Source organism: Bombina bombina, chromosome 1 (assembly GCF_027579735.1).
Source record: "Bombina bombina isolate aBomBom1 chromosome 1, aBomBom1.pri, whole genome shotgun sequence".
NCBI classification, from domain to species: domain Eukaryota; kingdom Metazoa; phylum Chordata; class Amphibia; order Anura; family Bombinatoridae; genus Bombina; species Bombina bombina.
In genome coordinates, this window is record NC_069499.1 from 753,641,929 (window position 1) to 753,659,026 (window position 17,098).

At 38.5% G+C, this 17,098-nt stretch overlaps 1 protein-coding gene across 4 annotated transcripts in view; it reads right to left on the reverse strand.

Moving 5' to 3' along the window:
* ACSL4 (acyl-CoA synthetase long chain family member 4) overlaps positions 1–17,098 on the reverse strand; it is a 247,492-nt gene that overhangs the window by 74,521 nt on the left and 155,873 nt on the right. For all 4 annotated transcript variants that reach the window (XM_053699301.1, XM_053699299.1, XM_053699300.1 and 1 more), the window contains exon 9: positions 2,125–2,196. In XM_053699301.1, the coding sequence (XP_053555276.1) occupies positions 2,125–2,196 (72 nt within the window). The remainder of the gene's footprint in view (positions 1–2,124; positions 2,197–17,098) is intronic.

The window sequence follows — 17,098 nt, forward strand, 5'->3', positions numbered from 1 at the left end:
CCCGCTTGGGTATAGGAAAAGCTTCTGGGGGCCCCGGGACCTCTAGGAACTTGTCCATTTTACATAGTTTCTCTGGGATGATCAAATTCTCACAATCATCCAGAGTGGATAACACCTCCTTAAGCAGAGCGCGGAGATGTTCCAACTTAAATTTAAATGTAATCACATCGGGTTCAGCTTGTTGAGAAATTTTCCCTGAATCTGAAATTTCTCCCTCAGACAAAACCTCCCTGGCCCCCTCAGACTGGTGTAGGGGCATATCAGAACCATTATCATCAGCGTCCTCATGCTCTTCAGTATCTAAAACAGAGCAGTCGCGCTTACGCTGATAAGTGGGCATTTTGGCTAAAATGTTTTTGATAGAATTATCCATTACAGCCGTTAATTGTTGCATAGTAAGGAGTATTGGCGCGCTAGATGTACTAGGGGCCTCCTGAGTGGGCAAGACTGGTGTAGACGAAGGAGGGAATGATGCAGTACCATGCTTACTCCCCTCACTTGAGGAATCATCTTGGGCATCATTTTCAGTGTCACATAAATCACATCTATTTAAATGAGAAGGAACCTTGGCTTCCCCACATTCAGAACACAGTCTATCTGGTAGTTCAGACATGTTAAACAGGCATAAACTTGATAACAAAGTACAAAAAACGTTTTAAAATAAAACCGTTACTGTCACTTTAAATTTTAAACTGAACACACTTTATTACTGCAATTGCGAAAAAGTATGAAAGAATTGATCAAAATTCACCAAAATTTCACCACAGTGTCTTAAAGCCTTAAAAGTATTGCACACCAAATTTGGAAGCTTTAACCCTTAAAATAACGGAACCGGAGCCGTTTTTATCTTTAACCCCTTTACAGTCCCTGGTATCTGCTTTGCTGAGACCCAACCAAGCCCAAAGGGGAATACGATACCAAATGACGCCTTCAGAAAGTCTTTTTTATGTATCAGAGCTCCTCACACATGCGACTGCATGTCATGCTTCTCAAAAACAAGTGCGCAATACCGGCGCGAAAATGAGGCTCTGCCTATGATTAGGGAAAGCCCCTAGAGAATAAGGTGTCTAAAACAGGGCCTGCCGATATTATTTTACAAAAATACCCAGATTAAATGATTCCTCAAGGCTAAATATGTTATATATGAATCGATTTAGCCCAGAAAATGTCTACAGTCTTAACAAGCCCTTGTGAAGCCCTTATTTACTCTGTAATAAAAATGGCTTACCGGATCCCATAGGGAAAATGACAGCTTCCAGCATTACATCGTCTTGTTAGAATGTGTCATACCTCAAGCAGCAAAAGTCTGCTCACTGTTCCCCCAACTGAAGTTAATTCCTCTCAACAGTCCTGTGTGGAACAGCCATCGATTTTAGTAACGGTTGCTAAAATCATTTTCCTCTTACAAACAGAAATCTTCATCTCTTTTCTGTTTCAGAGTAAATAGTACATACCAGCACTATTTTAAAATAACAAACTCTTGATTGAATAATAAAAACTACAGTTAAACACTAAAAAACTCTAAGCCATCTCCGTGGAGATGTTGCCTGTACAACGGCAAAGAGAATGACTGGGGTAGGCGGAGCCTAGGAGGGATCATGTGACCAGCTTTGCTGGGCTCTTTGCCATTTCCTGTTGGGGAAGAGAATATCCCACAAGTAAGGATGACGCCGTGGACCGGACACACCTATGTTGGAGAAAATGGCCTAGTTTCGATTATTTTTAAATAACATTGTGCTGATTTTCAGTCTCCTAACCAAGCCCCAAAGTTTTAGATGTATATTGGTGATGTCTGCATTCTCTTGTTTGTGTAATGGTTCTTTTTATATGCAGTGGAGTGTCGCTTTCTCAACCCATTTCAGTGGGTGTCCCAGCCAATCCTCATCAACAGTGCTAAACTGGGATAAGTTTTTAAAGGGTTTTATACTAGAATTTTATATCAGTATCTGTGCTTATTCTTTTTTTATAGCAGTGTCTATTACATGCATGTTATATGAAAATTGGTGTATACTACCCCTTTAATCTTAGAGACAGGAATAATGGATAAACAGCTTCAACATGCTATACAAACTGGCAACTCAAAAAACTAACATAAAATACACAGTGCAGACAAATTTCACTTACAGGTACAGCTGCCATTAGGGTAGGTTTCAGGACGCTGCAGTCACCTTTGCTTCCCTTCTTAATTTTGCTTGACTAGAAAAGACAAGTAATTATTAAAAAAAACAAAAAAAAACACACAAACAAAAAAAACAATAGACTAACAAAAGCAATAATGTGAAAGTGTTATATAGTGGTGGCAACAACTATATTAAAGAATAACTGACACAAAACATAAGACAATCTTGAATATTAACCCTTTAACTGTTGCACCATTTCCACTCCTGTGCTGAACTGTATTGGAGTTTTTAGATGCTCCTCACATTCAAGCCCTACTGTAAGCCATTTTTTAATGAGAAACCCATACATATGATTTTTTTTTCAGCAGATTCAAACTATACGATTATTTTATGTATATATCATGAAATGCAAGAACTCCACATTAAAATGTGTGAATATTTTCATACACATTTTAATAAACAAGGTTGTAAACAATTGTGTTTTTTCTCTCTAAAGTAAAAAGAAGTAGTTATCCTCATATAAACAAGGGCCTTTGGGTATAGTTATATAACTGATGTGCACCTAGGGGCTCTCATGAGCTTCTACTCACATAAATGCACATTTTTTCCACGCCAGGTAATCACAATCATTATGGTGATAAAAACTTTTAAAGGGGATTCTGGGCTTTAAAACAAAGGGTCTTAGAGGTCTCTAGGCCTTTTTAATAAGTGCATAGAGAGACCCCTTCAAAAATATATAAAGATGTGAAACAAATTTGCAAACAATAGGGGGGGTTAACTCTACAGCCAAAATAAAAAGGGGATATCTTCATATAAATTAGGGCCTTTAGGTACATCTATATCACTTTGATGTGTATATGGGGGCTCCCATTACCACAGGGATTACTAGATGAAAACTTATATAGGGGCTATATTTTAAAAATGGGCTTTATAACAAGGACTCATGGGGGTCTCTAGCCCTTTTTTGATAGTCCATTATAAGATACATTTAAACTTGTTTATTTTTATTTTCTTTAAATTGTGTTTTACCTTCACATGCCTAGGACACACTGTTTGAAAGAACAGGCAATTGCTTTTCAAATGATGGGTCTTTTGTGTTTCTTGGGCTTAAGGGAGTTAAGATAGAGGTGTTTGAATACTTAACCCTCCGTCCAGCTCCCCTAAACTCCTTACTGCAGTCTCCACTTCAGGGACTCTGGGTCTGGTGACATCACCATCCCTTGATTCCCCTGGGGATGCCGGGCCACCTCATATGTGTAAGTAAGTATGTGTGTGGGAGGGTAACCACACATGGTCATCATCTGCACTAAAGAAATAAGGGCCAGATTACAAGTTCAGCACAAAGTATTGCTTCCACTAAAGAGATATTTGTGTTCAATTTAGTAATACCAGCGCACGCAAAATGTGCGCTGGTATTACAAGTGAGGTGCAATGCAAACATGGAACGGTAGCATTGGGCTTACAAGAGAGAACTTCCATAGGCTCCAACGGGAGCCTCGTTCTCATGCTGAAGGGGGTAAGTCACGCAGTGATGGGTAGCAAATAATATATATGAATATATAAATTAGAGCTGCAACAACTAATAGTTATAATCAATAATAATCGAAAATAGTTGTCAACAAATCTCAATCGATTAGTTGGTTTGCAATTAGTTGGTCTGTGCACAACACCAGCTGCTTCACTCCAATGAGCTCCTGCACATGGTATTGTGTTTTATGGTTATGCCCTTAGCCTAAAGGACGTCTACAGACATTTACTTTTCACTTTTTCAGGACAGTATAAGTTTACAACTACTCCTGGCTTATGTGCAACCCAGATAAAATAGTCCATAATTTGTATTATTTATATTAAATCAGGTGATTTGGGACTATGCGTTGCATTTTATAGTGCCAAGCTTGTTATTAACACCTAGCCCTAGATTTATGGGAGTTATTTGAATTGATGTGCACTATTATCTGTTTGCACAATTATTAGCTGATTGCTTTGTACTGCATAGATAAATGTGTATGGCTTTGTCCTGTTATTGATATAAAGTCCTTAGTGCTTTTGACTTTTTTTTTGTTGTTGTTGCAATAATTGTTTTTTATTGAGCATTTTAGTAAGAATATAACAACATCTTCAAGTTACAAATACAGAATGTACGGATTATACAAAGTATTGGTACATACAAATTAATAGTTAACAGGGGTAGACCCATTATCCAAGTGGCCTCCCAAACTTGCAAGATAAGTTAGTACCTATGTAATGTTTTACATAACCTGTTCCATGGGATGAAATGTTTCTTTTGGTTTTGATTAAATTATATCTATGAGTAACAGTAAAAACCAATGTACTATACTAAAAGTAAAGATTCTTATGGGGTATTCAGTTCGTGTTATTTGTGTTTTGTTCCCATAAAAATATAACATCCAAAATGAAGTCTTGCTTTCCCAAAAAACTGTAGTGGAGTTTCTCTAAGTTTAAAACCATGTTTACTTCAGAAATCCACTGGGTGTATTTTGGTGGCTATGTTTTTTTCCAGAGTCTGGGTATCAATTTCTTTGAGCAAGTTATGTTTGGTTAAGTAGGACTATGGAGGGGTCCAATGTAATGTTAATATCCAATATGTTGTTTATATGTTGAGAAATTTGTTCCCAAAATAAATTAATCTTGGGGCATGACCACCAAATGTGTGTCATAGTCCCTCTTTCACCGCAGTGTCTCCAGCAGAGGGGTGATGCCCTAGGGAATATCTTATGGAGTTTACAGGGGGTAAGGAACCAACACGACAGAATCTTGTAGTTTAGCTCTACCAAATTTGGGGATATTGAGTATTTTTTAGTTGAGACAAAGATAAGGCCCCATTGATCGTCCGAATGTGATTCTTGGAGTTCGTTCTCCCATTGTCTGATATATGAGGGTTTGTATTGGTGGAATTTTGTGTTCAGCAATTTATAGATAAGAGACACATGCGATTTAGATACAGTTTGAGTGATGCATATCATTTCAAATAGTGTGAGTGATCTCGTGAGTTCAGTTTTGTGAGTACTAGACATGACAGAATGTCTGGCTTGAAGGTAGAAGAACCATTTATCAAAAGGTGGACCCAAAATTCTATGTAAGTCCTGCTGAGTGTTAAATAGTCCGTTGTGTGTCAATAGATGGATAGGGATGTTGGTGTGTACGTCTGGAGTAGTAGGAAATTCACATGTGTCAGGGGGTAAGAGGAGTGGGTTATTAAATAGTGGGGATAATGGTGAGATAATGGATGACAATTTGACATGTTCCTTTAATGTTGTGTCCCAAGCATCCAGCGTTGCCTTAATAAGCAGGTTTTTATCTACTTGTTGAGGTCTATGTTTAAGTAGCCAGAGAAGGTTGGGTAGATTTTGTAACCCAGCTATCTGGTATTCCATCTGTACCCAAGGTTTTGATGAGCTATTATGATTCCATTATACTATACGCGCTAAGTGAGATGAATAGTAGTAGTTTTGGAGGATGGGAACCCCCAAACCGCCATTCTCTTTAGAAAGGTATAAGTTTCTTTTCGACACTCTAGGTTTGTTATGGGACCATATAAAACGATTCTATTAGTATGGGAGACATACAAGTCTTGATAAAGGTCACTGGAAGACTGGTAAGGATTATTCTGGTATTTATCACTTTTTAAAGCCATCTACACTATTATATGTTTTTTCTTTGGCAGGAGGATTATTCCTGAACTAACGCCAAAATTAATTACTGCCTTATCGCTTAAAGAAGATTATACAACACCTACACACTGAACATGGGAGCTGCTATAGACATATTACATTGATGTTTGGACACATATACTTTTATTATTTGATTCATAGTTACCCTCACCTTCTGGATTTTACCATCATTTTTTGTTACACATTTTTTCAGCCACTTTTTTGAGCTAAGACATTACAGCCGTTGACTCGCACTTTTTTCACATTTGGGTTTAGTCACCCTTGTTTGATTGACTCTAGCAGAAAGTTTGTTTGTTTCACATATGACATTGTATTGTTTATCACTGTTTTCCTGTGTTAACACACCAATTTGTTTTTATTTGTTTTTAAATTATCTATTTTGTACCCTCTGTATCGCACCACGCTCACCTGTCCTGTCTAGATATTTTTGCTCAATTGCAGACATTTAGACTCATTCATACGATCATTATAACCCTTGCAGATATTTGGATTCCCATTCAAAATTCAGTAAATACATAGTTAAAGCCTATGGTATGAGCAACACATTTATTAGTTGCGATTGTTCACCACATTTATCCAATATATATCATTACTACCTATTAATATAAGGATTATATATCACACTAGACAAGCATTACCTTATCCATTTAGATATTAATTTTAAATATAACAAGCCTTTACTTTAAGTTGTACTAGCCTTGTTAACTTCATGGATCAATGACATACCGTTGTATTTTTTATTTAATTGTAACTATTTTTAATATATTGTAATATTTTTAATAAATTGTTACTTTTTAATTGTACCATTGATTCTATTTGAATTTGTGGCGTCTTTTACACAGTCCCTTTCAGACCCAGCCTCCAGTAGGGTGGTGCTTTGGTATATTTCTGATTTTTAACCGCCATTCTCTTTAGAAAGGTATAAGTTTCTTTTCGACACTCTAGGTTTGTTATGGGACCATATAAACGATTCTATTAGTTTTTGGTGCGTGTTGAAAAAGTGTTGTGTGAGACATATGGGTAATGCTTGGAAGAGATAAAGGTACTTGGGAACCATCAACATTTTAACTGCGTTAATACGACCTACCCACAACAAATGTCCTTGACGGATTTATGTGAGTAAAGGTATAAAGTTTTTGTGATATATGTCAGTTGGATTTTTTGTGATGTGGGTGCCGAGATATTTAAATGTGTATTTTAAATTTAGTAGATGTGGTAAGATATTTTGTTTCTGAGTTTTCCAAATTAAGGGGCATCAACATGGATTTGTCCAAGTTAATTGTAAAATTGGCTACCTGTTGATATTCTCGAAAAATGGTTAGTAATAGTGGCAGCGAGATTTTTGGCGATGTGATTGTAAAACAATATTGTTGGCGAATAATAGGCACTTTTGAGTGGTAGAACCGTATGGAAAGCCCCTTATGTCAGGATGATTTCTAACTATTGTCGCGAATATCTCTACCGTAAGGGCAAATAATAAAGGCGAGAGAGGGCACCCCTGCCTCGTTCTGTTTCATATTGGAAAGATATCAGATTGTGTATTATTTGCCACAACTCTAGCAGATGGATTTGTGTACATTGATTTCACTCTACTAATGAATTTGCTAGGGAGGTTGAATTTCGTCAAGGTCGCCCACATAAAGTCCCAGTCAACTCTGTCAAATGCCTTTTCGGCGTAGGTGGATAAGAATAACATGGGGGTTTTACAGTCAGTCGCTTTTTGTAATGTCGGTAAGATTCTGGTGGTGTTGTCTTTAGCTTCTCGATCCTTTACAAATCCAACTTGGTCTGTGTGAATTAATTTGGGAAGAATCTGATCTAATCTATTAGCTAGGATGTTTGCGTAAATGTTTATGTCTATATTGATTAGAGATATTGGCCGATAGTTTTGTACCCTATCTTCTGATATACCAGGTTTAGAGAGAACCGTTAAGGATACCTCTAGAAGGGTGCGGGAAAAAGTGGAGTCATCATCTATTGATTGGTATAATGTCAGGAGTTTGTTTACTTAAGTGTATTTTGAATAGGTGGTAGAATTTTGACGTTAGACCATCTGGGCCTGGGGCTTTGCCTGAGGGTAGTGTTTTGATGGTGTCTAGGATTTCCTGTAGATTGAACTGGGAAGAAATTGTATCCCTATTTTCATCAGAAAGTGAGGGGATATTCAGTTTCGATAGGTATTGTTGTATAGCTTCTACTTTATTGGGGATATCTGTTTAATCTATGTTATATAGAGATTTATAATAATTGACAAAGTTCCTAGCTATGTCTTCATTTGTATTATAAACGGTATCGTCAGGGCCGGTGATGCTATGGATATGTTTGTAACTTTTTTTTTTAAATGATCTAGCTAGCATCTTACCTGCTTTATTGCTCTCTATGAAAAACGTGCTTTAGTGGTTACTGCGCGTAGGTGGGCATTATGTGTCAGATGTTTGTTTAATGCTTCCCTAGCCGTAATTAACTCAGTAAGCTTATGCACCGATTTAGGGTCGCCTTTGTGTAATATTTCAATGTCTTGTAAGTTTTTTTATGAGTGTATTGTATAAAGCAGATTTTTGTTTGTGGATTCTATGCGTATGTTGTATAATCTCTCCTCTGATATAGCATTTGAATGCTTCCCAGTTATTTGCCGCTGATGTATCAGTAGGTATGTTGTGTAAAAAAAAACTCTTCATTCCGTTTGTCAATGGTGTCAACTACTAGAGGATCCGTGAATATGCAGTCATTCAGCCTCCAGTTTTTTCTAGGCTTGGGTCTTGAGGACCAGTAAAAAAAGCTGATGACCATGCTATGGTCAGACCATGAAGTATGTGCGATTCTGGAATCCTTAAGGCTTTTAAGCATATTTTGTGTGCACATGATATAGTCTATTCTAGAATAGCTGTGTTGGGGGTTGGAAAAGAATGTGAAATCTTTTATGGCTGGATGTACCACTCTCCAGGTGTCAAACAAAGTAGGGATTTGTAAAACTGAACAGTTGGCTTTAATATGTTTTGCTGAGATATATGATTTCCCTGATTGCCTTTTGCATTGTCCAGAAGAGTTCTAGTAACTAGTCTAAAGAATTGGAGTGGAGGACAATTAGGAGCGTAAATGTTAGCAATAGTAAGGGGTTTGCCGTACAATAGCCCAATTAGTATCAAAACTCTGCCATTTTTCTTATGGAGACACAGACTCCATTCTTACCGTCAGGACCAGAGCCTTGACTATTTTTTGTATTGTTTTTTTATATTTTTAATAAATTGTGCTATGGACCAGATTCAACCTCTAAGTATATATCTGTCATTTTTAGAGCGGACTAGATAATTTTTCCTAACCTTACAGTTTAATTATAAAAATGTGTTCTGCTGCTTAAAAATTGAACAAACAGTTGTGTTAATGTAAAGTTTTAGTCTGATGTTTCTATTTGTAACACTCAGTATGTGGCTTTTATTTAAAATATAGGAAACAATTTGATTCTTTTTTTATACGATTAGTCGATTAATCGAAAAAATAATCAGCCGATTAATCGATTATGAAAATAATAGTTAGTTGCAGCCCTTATATACATATATATTTATATAAGCATATACATATATATTTATAGTGAACATACAGTCCCCATAGACTGCAATGTAAAAGGCACTTTTCAATGCCATTTCCGCCCCTCCCCCAACACATGCCACTTTTAACCCCTAAAAACTGCTTAGCGAAATTTTTTTTTTTTTTTTTTTTTTTAATTAAATGCTCATCTGCTTTATTTATTTTTTAAAAAGGAACTACAATATCTTTTTGGGGGGCAGTTGGGGAAAAATTAAAAATTAACCCAGGGGTCTGACCTCTGATTGTACTGTACTAAATTACTACCGTCACTGGTAATGACTGGTTATTTATCACACGCCTGCAATTTTGCTCGTTTACAGGCGCATTATAAATTAGCGCTCAACTTGTAATCTAGCCCATAGTGTGAATGGCATCCATGTATTGTTATCCACACTAGAATGGTTAAAACAAAAATTTATTTAAAAAATTTAAATTTTTTTCCTTCTGGATATGGTGAGTCCACGGCATCATCAAATACTGTTGGGAATATCACTCCTGGCCAGCAGGAGGAGGCAAAGAACACCACAGCCAGGCTGTTAAGTGTCACTCCCCTACCAACAAACCCCAGTCATTCGACTGAAGGTAAATAAAGAAAAATGAGCAACACAAGGTGTAGAGGTGCCTGAGGTTTTTAGGAAAATTAACTGTCTTAAAATAAAGGGCGGGGCCGTGGACTCACCATATCCGGAAAGAAAGAAATGTATTAGGTAAGCATAAATTTTGTTTTCTTTCCTAAGATATGGTGAGTCCACAGCATCATCAATTACTGTTGGGAACCAATATGCAAGCTAGAGGACACAGATGGTTAGGGAGGGTCAAGACAGGTAACCTAAACAAAAGGCACCACTGCTTGAAGAACCTTTCTCCCAAAAGAAGCCTCAGCCGAAGCAAAGGTATCAAATTTATAAAATTTTGAAAAAGTATGCAGAGAATTTGCAGCCTTGCAAATCTGTTCCACGGAAGCTTCGTTTTTAAAAGCCCAAGAATCAGAGACACCCCTAGTAGAGTGAGCAGCAGTCTCATAAGCCAAACAAATTAAACTTCTCAACCAGAAGGACAGAGAAGTAGTAGTAGCTTTCTGACCTTTACGTTTCCCGGAGAAACAAACAAACAGGGCAGAAGAACGGTCAAAAATCCTTAGTCGCCTGAAGGTAAAATTTGAGAGCACGCACAACATCCAAGTTGTGCAACAAACATTCCTTATGAGAAGGATTAGGACATAAAGGAACTACAATATCGTGATTAATATTTCTATCCGAAATTACCTTAGGAAGAAAACCAAACCTAGTACGAAGAATCGCCTTATCCGCATGAAAAATAAGATAAGGGGAATCACACTGCAAATCCGATGGTTCCGAGACTCCCTGCGCAGAGCAATAAGAAACAAAACCTTCCAAGATAACAACTTAATATCTATGGAATGCATAGGCTCGAACGGAGCCTGCTGTAAAACCTTAAGAACAAGATTAAGGCTCCAAGGAGGAGCAACTGATTTAAACACAGGCCTGATTCTAATCAAGGCCTGACAAAAAGATTGCACATCTGGCACATCCACCAGACGCTTATGTAGCAAAATAGATAGAGCAGAAATCTGACCCTTCAGGGTACTGACTGACAAACCTTTTTCCAGACCTTCCTTGAGAAAGGACAAAATCCTAGGAATCTTTACCCTACTCCAAGAGTAGCCCTTGGATTCAACCCAACAAAGATATTTACGCCATATCTTATGATAAATCCTTCTAGTAACAGGTTTGCGAGCCTGAATCATGGTCTCAATGACCGACTCAGAAAAACCACGCTTAGAAAGAATCAAGCGTTCAATCTCCAAGCAGTCAGCTTTAGAAAAACGAAATTTAGATGAAGGAAGGGACCCTGAAGTAGAAGGTCTTCCCTCAGAGGAAGTTTCCAAGATGGGAGAGATGACATCTCCACTAGATCCGCATACCATATCCTGCGCGGCCACGCAGGAGCTATTAGAATCACTGACGCTCTCTCTTCCTTGACACAAGCAATGACTCGTGGAAGGAGAGCAAACAGAGGAAACAGATATGCTAGTCTGAAGTCCCAAGGAGCTGTGAGAGCATCTATCAGAACCGTGGATACCTTGACCTTGAACCGTACCTTGGAAGCTTGGCATTCTGCCAAGACTCCATCATATCCAGCTCTGACACCCCCATCTGAGGATTAGGCTGGAGAACACCTCCAGATGGAGTTCCGACTCCCCGGGATGAAACGTCTGTCTGCTCAGAAAATCCGCTTCCCAATTGTCCACTCCTGGAACGTGGATGGCAGACAGACCGCAATTGTGAACTTCCGCCCACTGAATAATTTGAGTTACCTCCTTCATGGCTAAGGAACTCAGAGTTCCTCCCTGGTGGTTGATGTAAGCCACTGAAGTTATATTTTCTGACTGGAACCTTATAAACCGGCTTAAGGACAACTGAGGCCAAGTCATCAGAGCATTAAAAATCGTTCTCAACTCCAAGATGTTTATGGGGGGAGCTGACTCCTCCCGAGTCCAGATACCCTGAGCCTTTAATGAGTTCCAGACTGCTCCCCAGCCCAGTAGTCTACCGTCCGTGGTCACAATCACCCAAGAAGGTCTCCTAAAGCAAGTACCCTGAGAGAGATGTTCCTGAGAAATCCAACACGGGAGAGAGTCTCTTGTCGACTGATCTAGATCTATCCTCTGAGACAGATCCACATAGTCCCTGTTCCATTGCCTGAGCATGGATAACTGCAGAGCTCTCAAATGAAAACGAGCAAAGGGAATGATGTGCATAGAAGCAACCATCAGACCAATTACCTCCATATATTGAGCCACTGATGGCTGAACAGCAGACTGGAGAAATAGGCAAGATGATAGAATCTTGGTTTTTCTGACCTCTGTCAGAAAAAATTTCATTGATATGGAGTCTATTATAGTCCCTAAGAAAACTACCCTTGTAGCTGGAACAAGGGAACTCTTTCCCAGATTTACTTTCCATCCGTGGGAACGTAGAAAAGACAACAAGATCTCTGTATAGGAGTCTGCTTGTTAAAAAGATGGCGTCTGAACCAGGATGTCGTCCAAGTATGGCACAACTGCAATACTCCGAGCCCTGACCACTGCCAAGAGAGCCCCCAGAACCTTTGAGAAAATTCTGGAAACTGTGGCAAGGCCAAATGGAAGAGCTACAAATTGAAAAGGTTTGTCTAGAAAGGAAAATCTCAGAAACTTATGATGATCCCTGTGAATGGGAACATGAAGGTACGCATCCTTCAGGTCTATGGTCGTCATGAACTGACCCTCTTGAACTAAAAAAAGAATGGAACGGATTTTCTCCATCTTAAAGGACGGTACCCTGAGAAATTTGTTTAGACACTTCAGGTCTAAAATAGGGCAAAAAGTTCCCTCCTTCTTGGGAACCACAAACAGAATGGAATAGAACCCTAGTCCCTGATCCTGGATTGGGACTGGAACTATCACACCCAGGGAGAAAAGACCCTGTACGCATTGTAAGAACGCCTCTCTATCTGGTCTTCAGATAACCTTGAGAGGTGGAACCTGCCCCTGAGGGGAAAACAGTCTTGAATTCCAATTTGTATCCTTGAGATACTAGGTCTACAGCCTAGGGATCTGGGACATCTCCAACCTATGCCTGGGAAACAAGAGAAAGTCTGCCCCCCCACTCGATCCGCTCCCGGATCTGGGGCAAACCCTTCATGCTGATTTAGAGTCAGCTGCAGGCTTCTTTGATTGCTTCCCCTTGTTCCAAGACGGACTGGGTTTCCAAGAAGGCTTGGACTGTTCCTGCTTGGTAGAGGCAGGGGAAGACTTACCTCTGAAGTTATGAAAGGAACAAAAATGACTCAGACGACCTTTCGCTCTATTCTTCCAATCTTGGAGGTAGAAAAGACCCTTTTCCACCCGCAATATCAGAAATAATTTCTGCTAGACCAGGACCAAACAATGTCTTACCCTTGTAAGGGAGAGCCAAAAGCTTGACCTTGAAAGAGATACCTGCTGACTAAGATTTCAGCCACAGAGCCCTGCGGCTTAGCACGGCAAAACCAGATGACTTGGCTCCCAGTCTAATCACCTGCAAGACTGCATCAGAAATAAAAGAATTAGCCAACTTAAGAGCCTTAATTCTGTCTTGAATTTTATCTAAGGGAGTCTCTACCTGAAGAGAATCCGACAATGCATCAAACCAGTAGGATGCAGCACTAGTCACAGTGGCAATACACACTGCAGGTTGCCATAAAAGACCTTGATGAACAAATTCTCTTTAAATAAACCTCCATTTTTTTGTCCATAGGATCTTTAAAAGAGCAACTATCCTCAATAGGAATAGTAGTTCTCTTATAAAGGGGAAATTATAGAAACTGCAGAGAAAGAAACTTTGCAGATTAACTAATAATCAAATACAGCTGCACTGCTGTGAAGCAGCTTAATGAGTGCAATACCTGGCTACTATAAAAGAACCCTTGGTGGGGGTATATATGTATATATAGAAGGAATATATTTGGATATAAAATCAATTTAATTATTACAATTATTAGGATTAAAAATTATGTTCTGAGAGAGAACTATTGATTTGTATGCATACAGTAATAGCAATATATAAAAACACATCAAATTAAACATCTTTAGAAAAAAACAAAACATGAATAACATAGAAACTTACAATAAATCTAGTATCATGAAACTGACAGCGAATCCAGATGAATTCCCATAAAAATATTGTGGGTATTATATATAAAAACAGATCCAATACAGTCCGTTTGTAAAGAAACTTTAGCAGTCAAATGGCGTGCCGTGAGTAATTTTAGCAGTTTGTTAGTGGAATCAGGCTTGTTAGGCTTGTTTGTTAACGAAAAGAAGTTGCAAGCTGCAAAATATGGAAGTCAAGAGAAGAAGACAAGGCGATCCTTTTAAACAAGCGAAGACAGTTCAAAGGCAATGGTGCACACTTTTACTTACACCGAGTGCCGTAGAATAGGTTTCCTCCGACTGTCAGGATCCTCTGATGTCCCGCCACTCCGTTTGTAAGACTTCTCCGTTTACAGGTATATCCGGCAAACGCTGTGGCATTTGTTGTCTTTTAGAATAGTAGTTCTCTTAGCCAGAGTAAAAATAGCCCCTTCTACATTAGGAACCGTGTGCCATGGTTCCGTAATGGAGTCAGTGACCAGAAACTTCTTTTTAGAAATCAGAGACGGGGAAAATGAGATCCCAGGCTTCTCCCACTCCTTTGTTATAATATCCATAGCACGGTCTGGAACGGGAAAAACCTCCTTAGAGGAAGGACCCTCAAAGCAATTATTAAGTTTACTAAACTTTTTAGGGTGGAAAACGACAGGAGTGCCTGAGTCGTCCAAAGTAGCCAAAACACGAAGGTGTTCAAGCTTAAATCTGAAAGAACTTCCTTCAGCTTGAGATGAAGGCATAACACTGTCCGAAACAGAGATTTCACCCTCAGAAAGACCTGACGCATCTTCCTTATCGGACTTAAGAGGAAGAGCCATCTGAGAAGCATTGCTAGAATCAGAAACCCTAAGTTTCCTCTTACGTTTTCCCTTCAACATAGAAAAAGCAGCCAATGCCGCCGAAAACGCTGAAGATACCTGGGCGGCAATCTCGGCTTTCAAATATACTCCACAAGGAGCTATACTAGAACCGCAGGGCACTGCATGTGACATCATTGAGGCTTGGGACGTTACAGGAGAAGGATGTGACATTACCTGAACAGCATCATCCTGAGAGACAGACTCAACAATAAAAATATTTTCTTTACACTGTAAAGTCTTTAACACATGTGGAACAGAATTGCATAGGAGAAGCAAACTGAGCTTCTAAACACAGAAGACAGGCATTCACCTGAGCAGATTTTTGCTCTGTATCAGACATAATTTTGCAAAAAAATATTAACTTCCTGATAAATAAAACCCAAATATCAGTGAAACACTTCAGCTTAGGGTATGATCTCACAAGAAAGACACTATACTGTTTAACCGAGCGACTATGCGCTCCAAACAAAAAACCTCAGGTTACCCCACACCTCAGTCTTAGCTGAGACGCCTACCTGCCACCAACTCCAGAGACGATATCAAATGAGCACCTCTATATCCGCCGACACCGCTGTGAAATTAAACCGAATGAGTGTCACGTGACCGGCACAAAAACTACTGCGCCACAGAGAGGCGCGAAACAAGGAGAATCACTTCCTGGTTACGCTGTACAGCATATAAAGTCTATCTAAACACGAAAGACACAAATGCAGCCAATGTTACCTCTAACAACTCTGTATGAATTGTCCCCTTCTGTTGCTAAAATCTCTCACCATAAAGAATATAACATTTTCCTCAGAAAAATATAAAATGAGCCCAATCACATTAACCCTTTCATTCCTTGAAGGGACATGCAGTCTCTGACACAATGCCCTGCTCCATGCCAAATTATCCTTAAGGATTATCTGTCCCATTTAAAATTTATGAGCAGAAAATACTGTAAGTGCATAATCTCCCTCCCCACCTGGATAAAAAAGGGCAATTACCTGCCAAATCCACTGTCTGGCATGTAGAGAGCTCACTAGGTATGTAAGGACACAGTTCCTCACAGAGATCTATAGAAAAGAAAACACAGAGTAACCTACTCTACTTTCCTATATTAGGGCAGCACAATGTTAGGAAAAAACACAGTCAGGCCCACCTTACAAGTTCCTAACTGCTTGAAAGCCACCACTACCCTTACTAAACAGATTAACGTGGAGTACGGCTAAATTCCAAAAAAGTGCTTGTAGAAATTCAACTTCATCAGACACCAAAATCTTCACCTCCTCCATGTACGAAGGCAAATAGAATGACTGGGGTTTGTGGGTAGGGGAGTGACTTAACAGCTTGGCTGTGGTGCTCTTTGCCTCCTCCTGCTGGCCAGGAGTGATATTCCCAACAGTAATTGATGATGCCGTGGACTCACCATATTTTAGGAAAGACATAAAAGCCTTTAAAAGGGACATTAAACTCAACATTTATAAGAAAGCATAGTCCTACATGTAAAAAAAAAAAAACACATATACATATATATATATATATATATATATATATATATATATACACACACACACATACACACACACACACATATATACATATATATATATACATACACACAGTGTCCTACATGTAAAAAAAAAAAAAAAACATATACTAGAGATGGAAGTACACTGCTGCTACTTGTACATGTTTAAATATTAGTTTACCACATTTTCTAATCAGAGAGGTTATGACTCGCCTATGTCTAGTTTACTGATCAGTGTTTTCTTTATGCTTCCTAAATCGCTATTAAAAAAAAAATTTTTCAATGTTATCAAAACCATTATATTTAACTTTTAAAAAGTAATTTCGATATTTCTAATTTTCAACTTGTAAAATATAATACTTGAAAATCTCCCACCAAAAGAAATACATTAAAATATTTGCTTTAATTTATATAAACCGTTGCTCTTTTTTGGGGATCACAACCCAGCCCTAATTTTACAACTGAGCACGCAATGCAAGAGATTGTAATTTTAGCTTTTGCTTTTTATGGAATTTGATTATTAATGGCATTAATAAAATAAAGAAAAACCTATTAGATGTTAGCTAATTGTATGTAGAATGATTAAAAAAAAAAAAAAAAAGTCAAACTTAGCTGTTAATATTTTACAACGTAGTGAA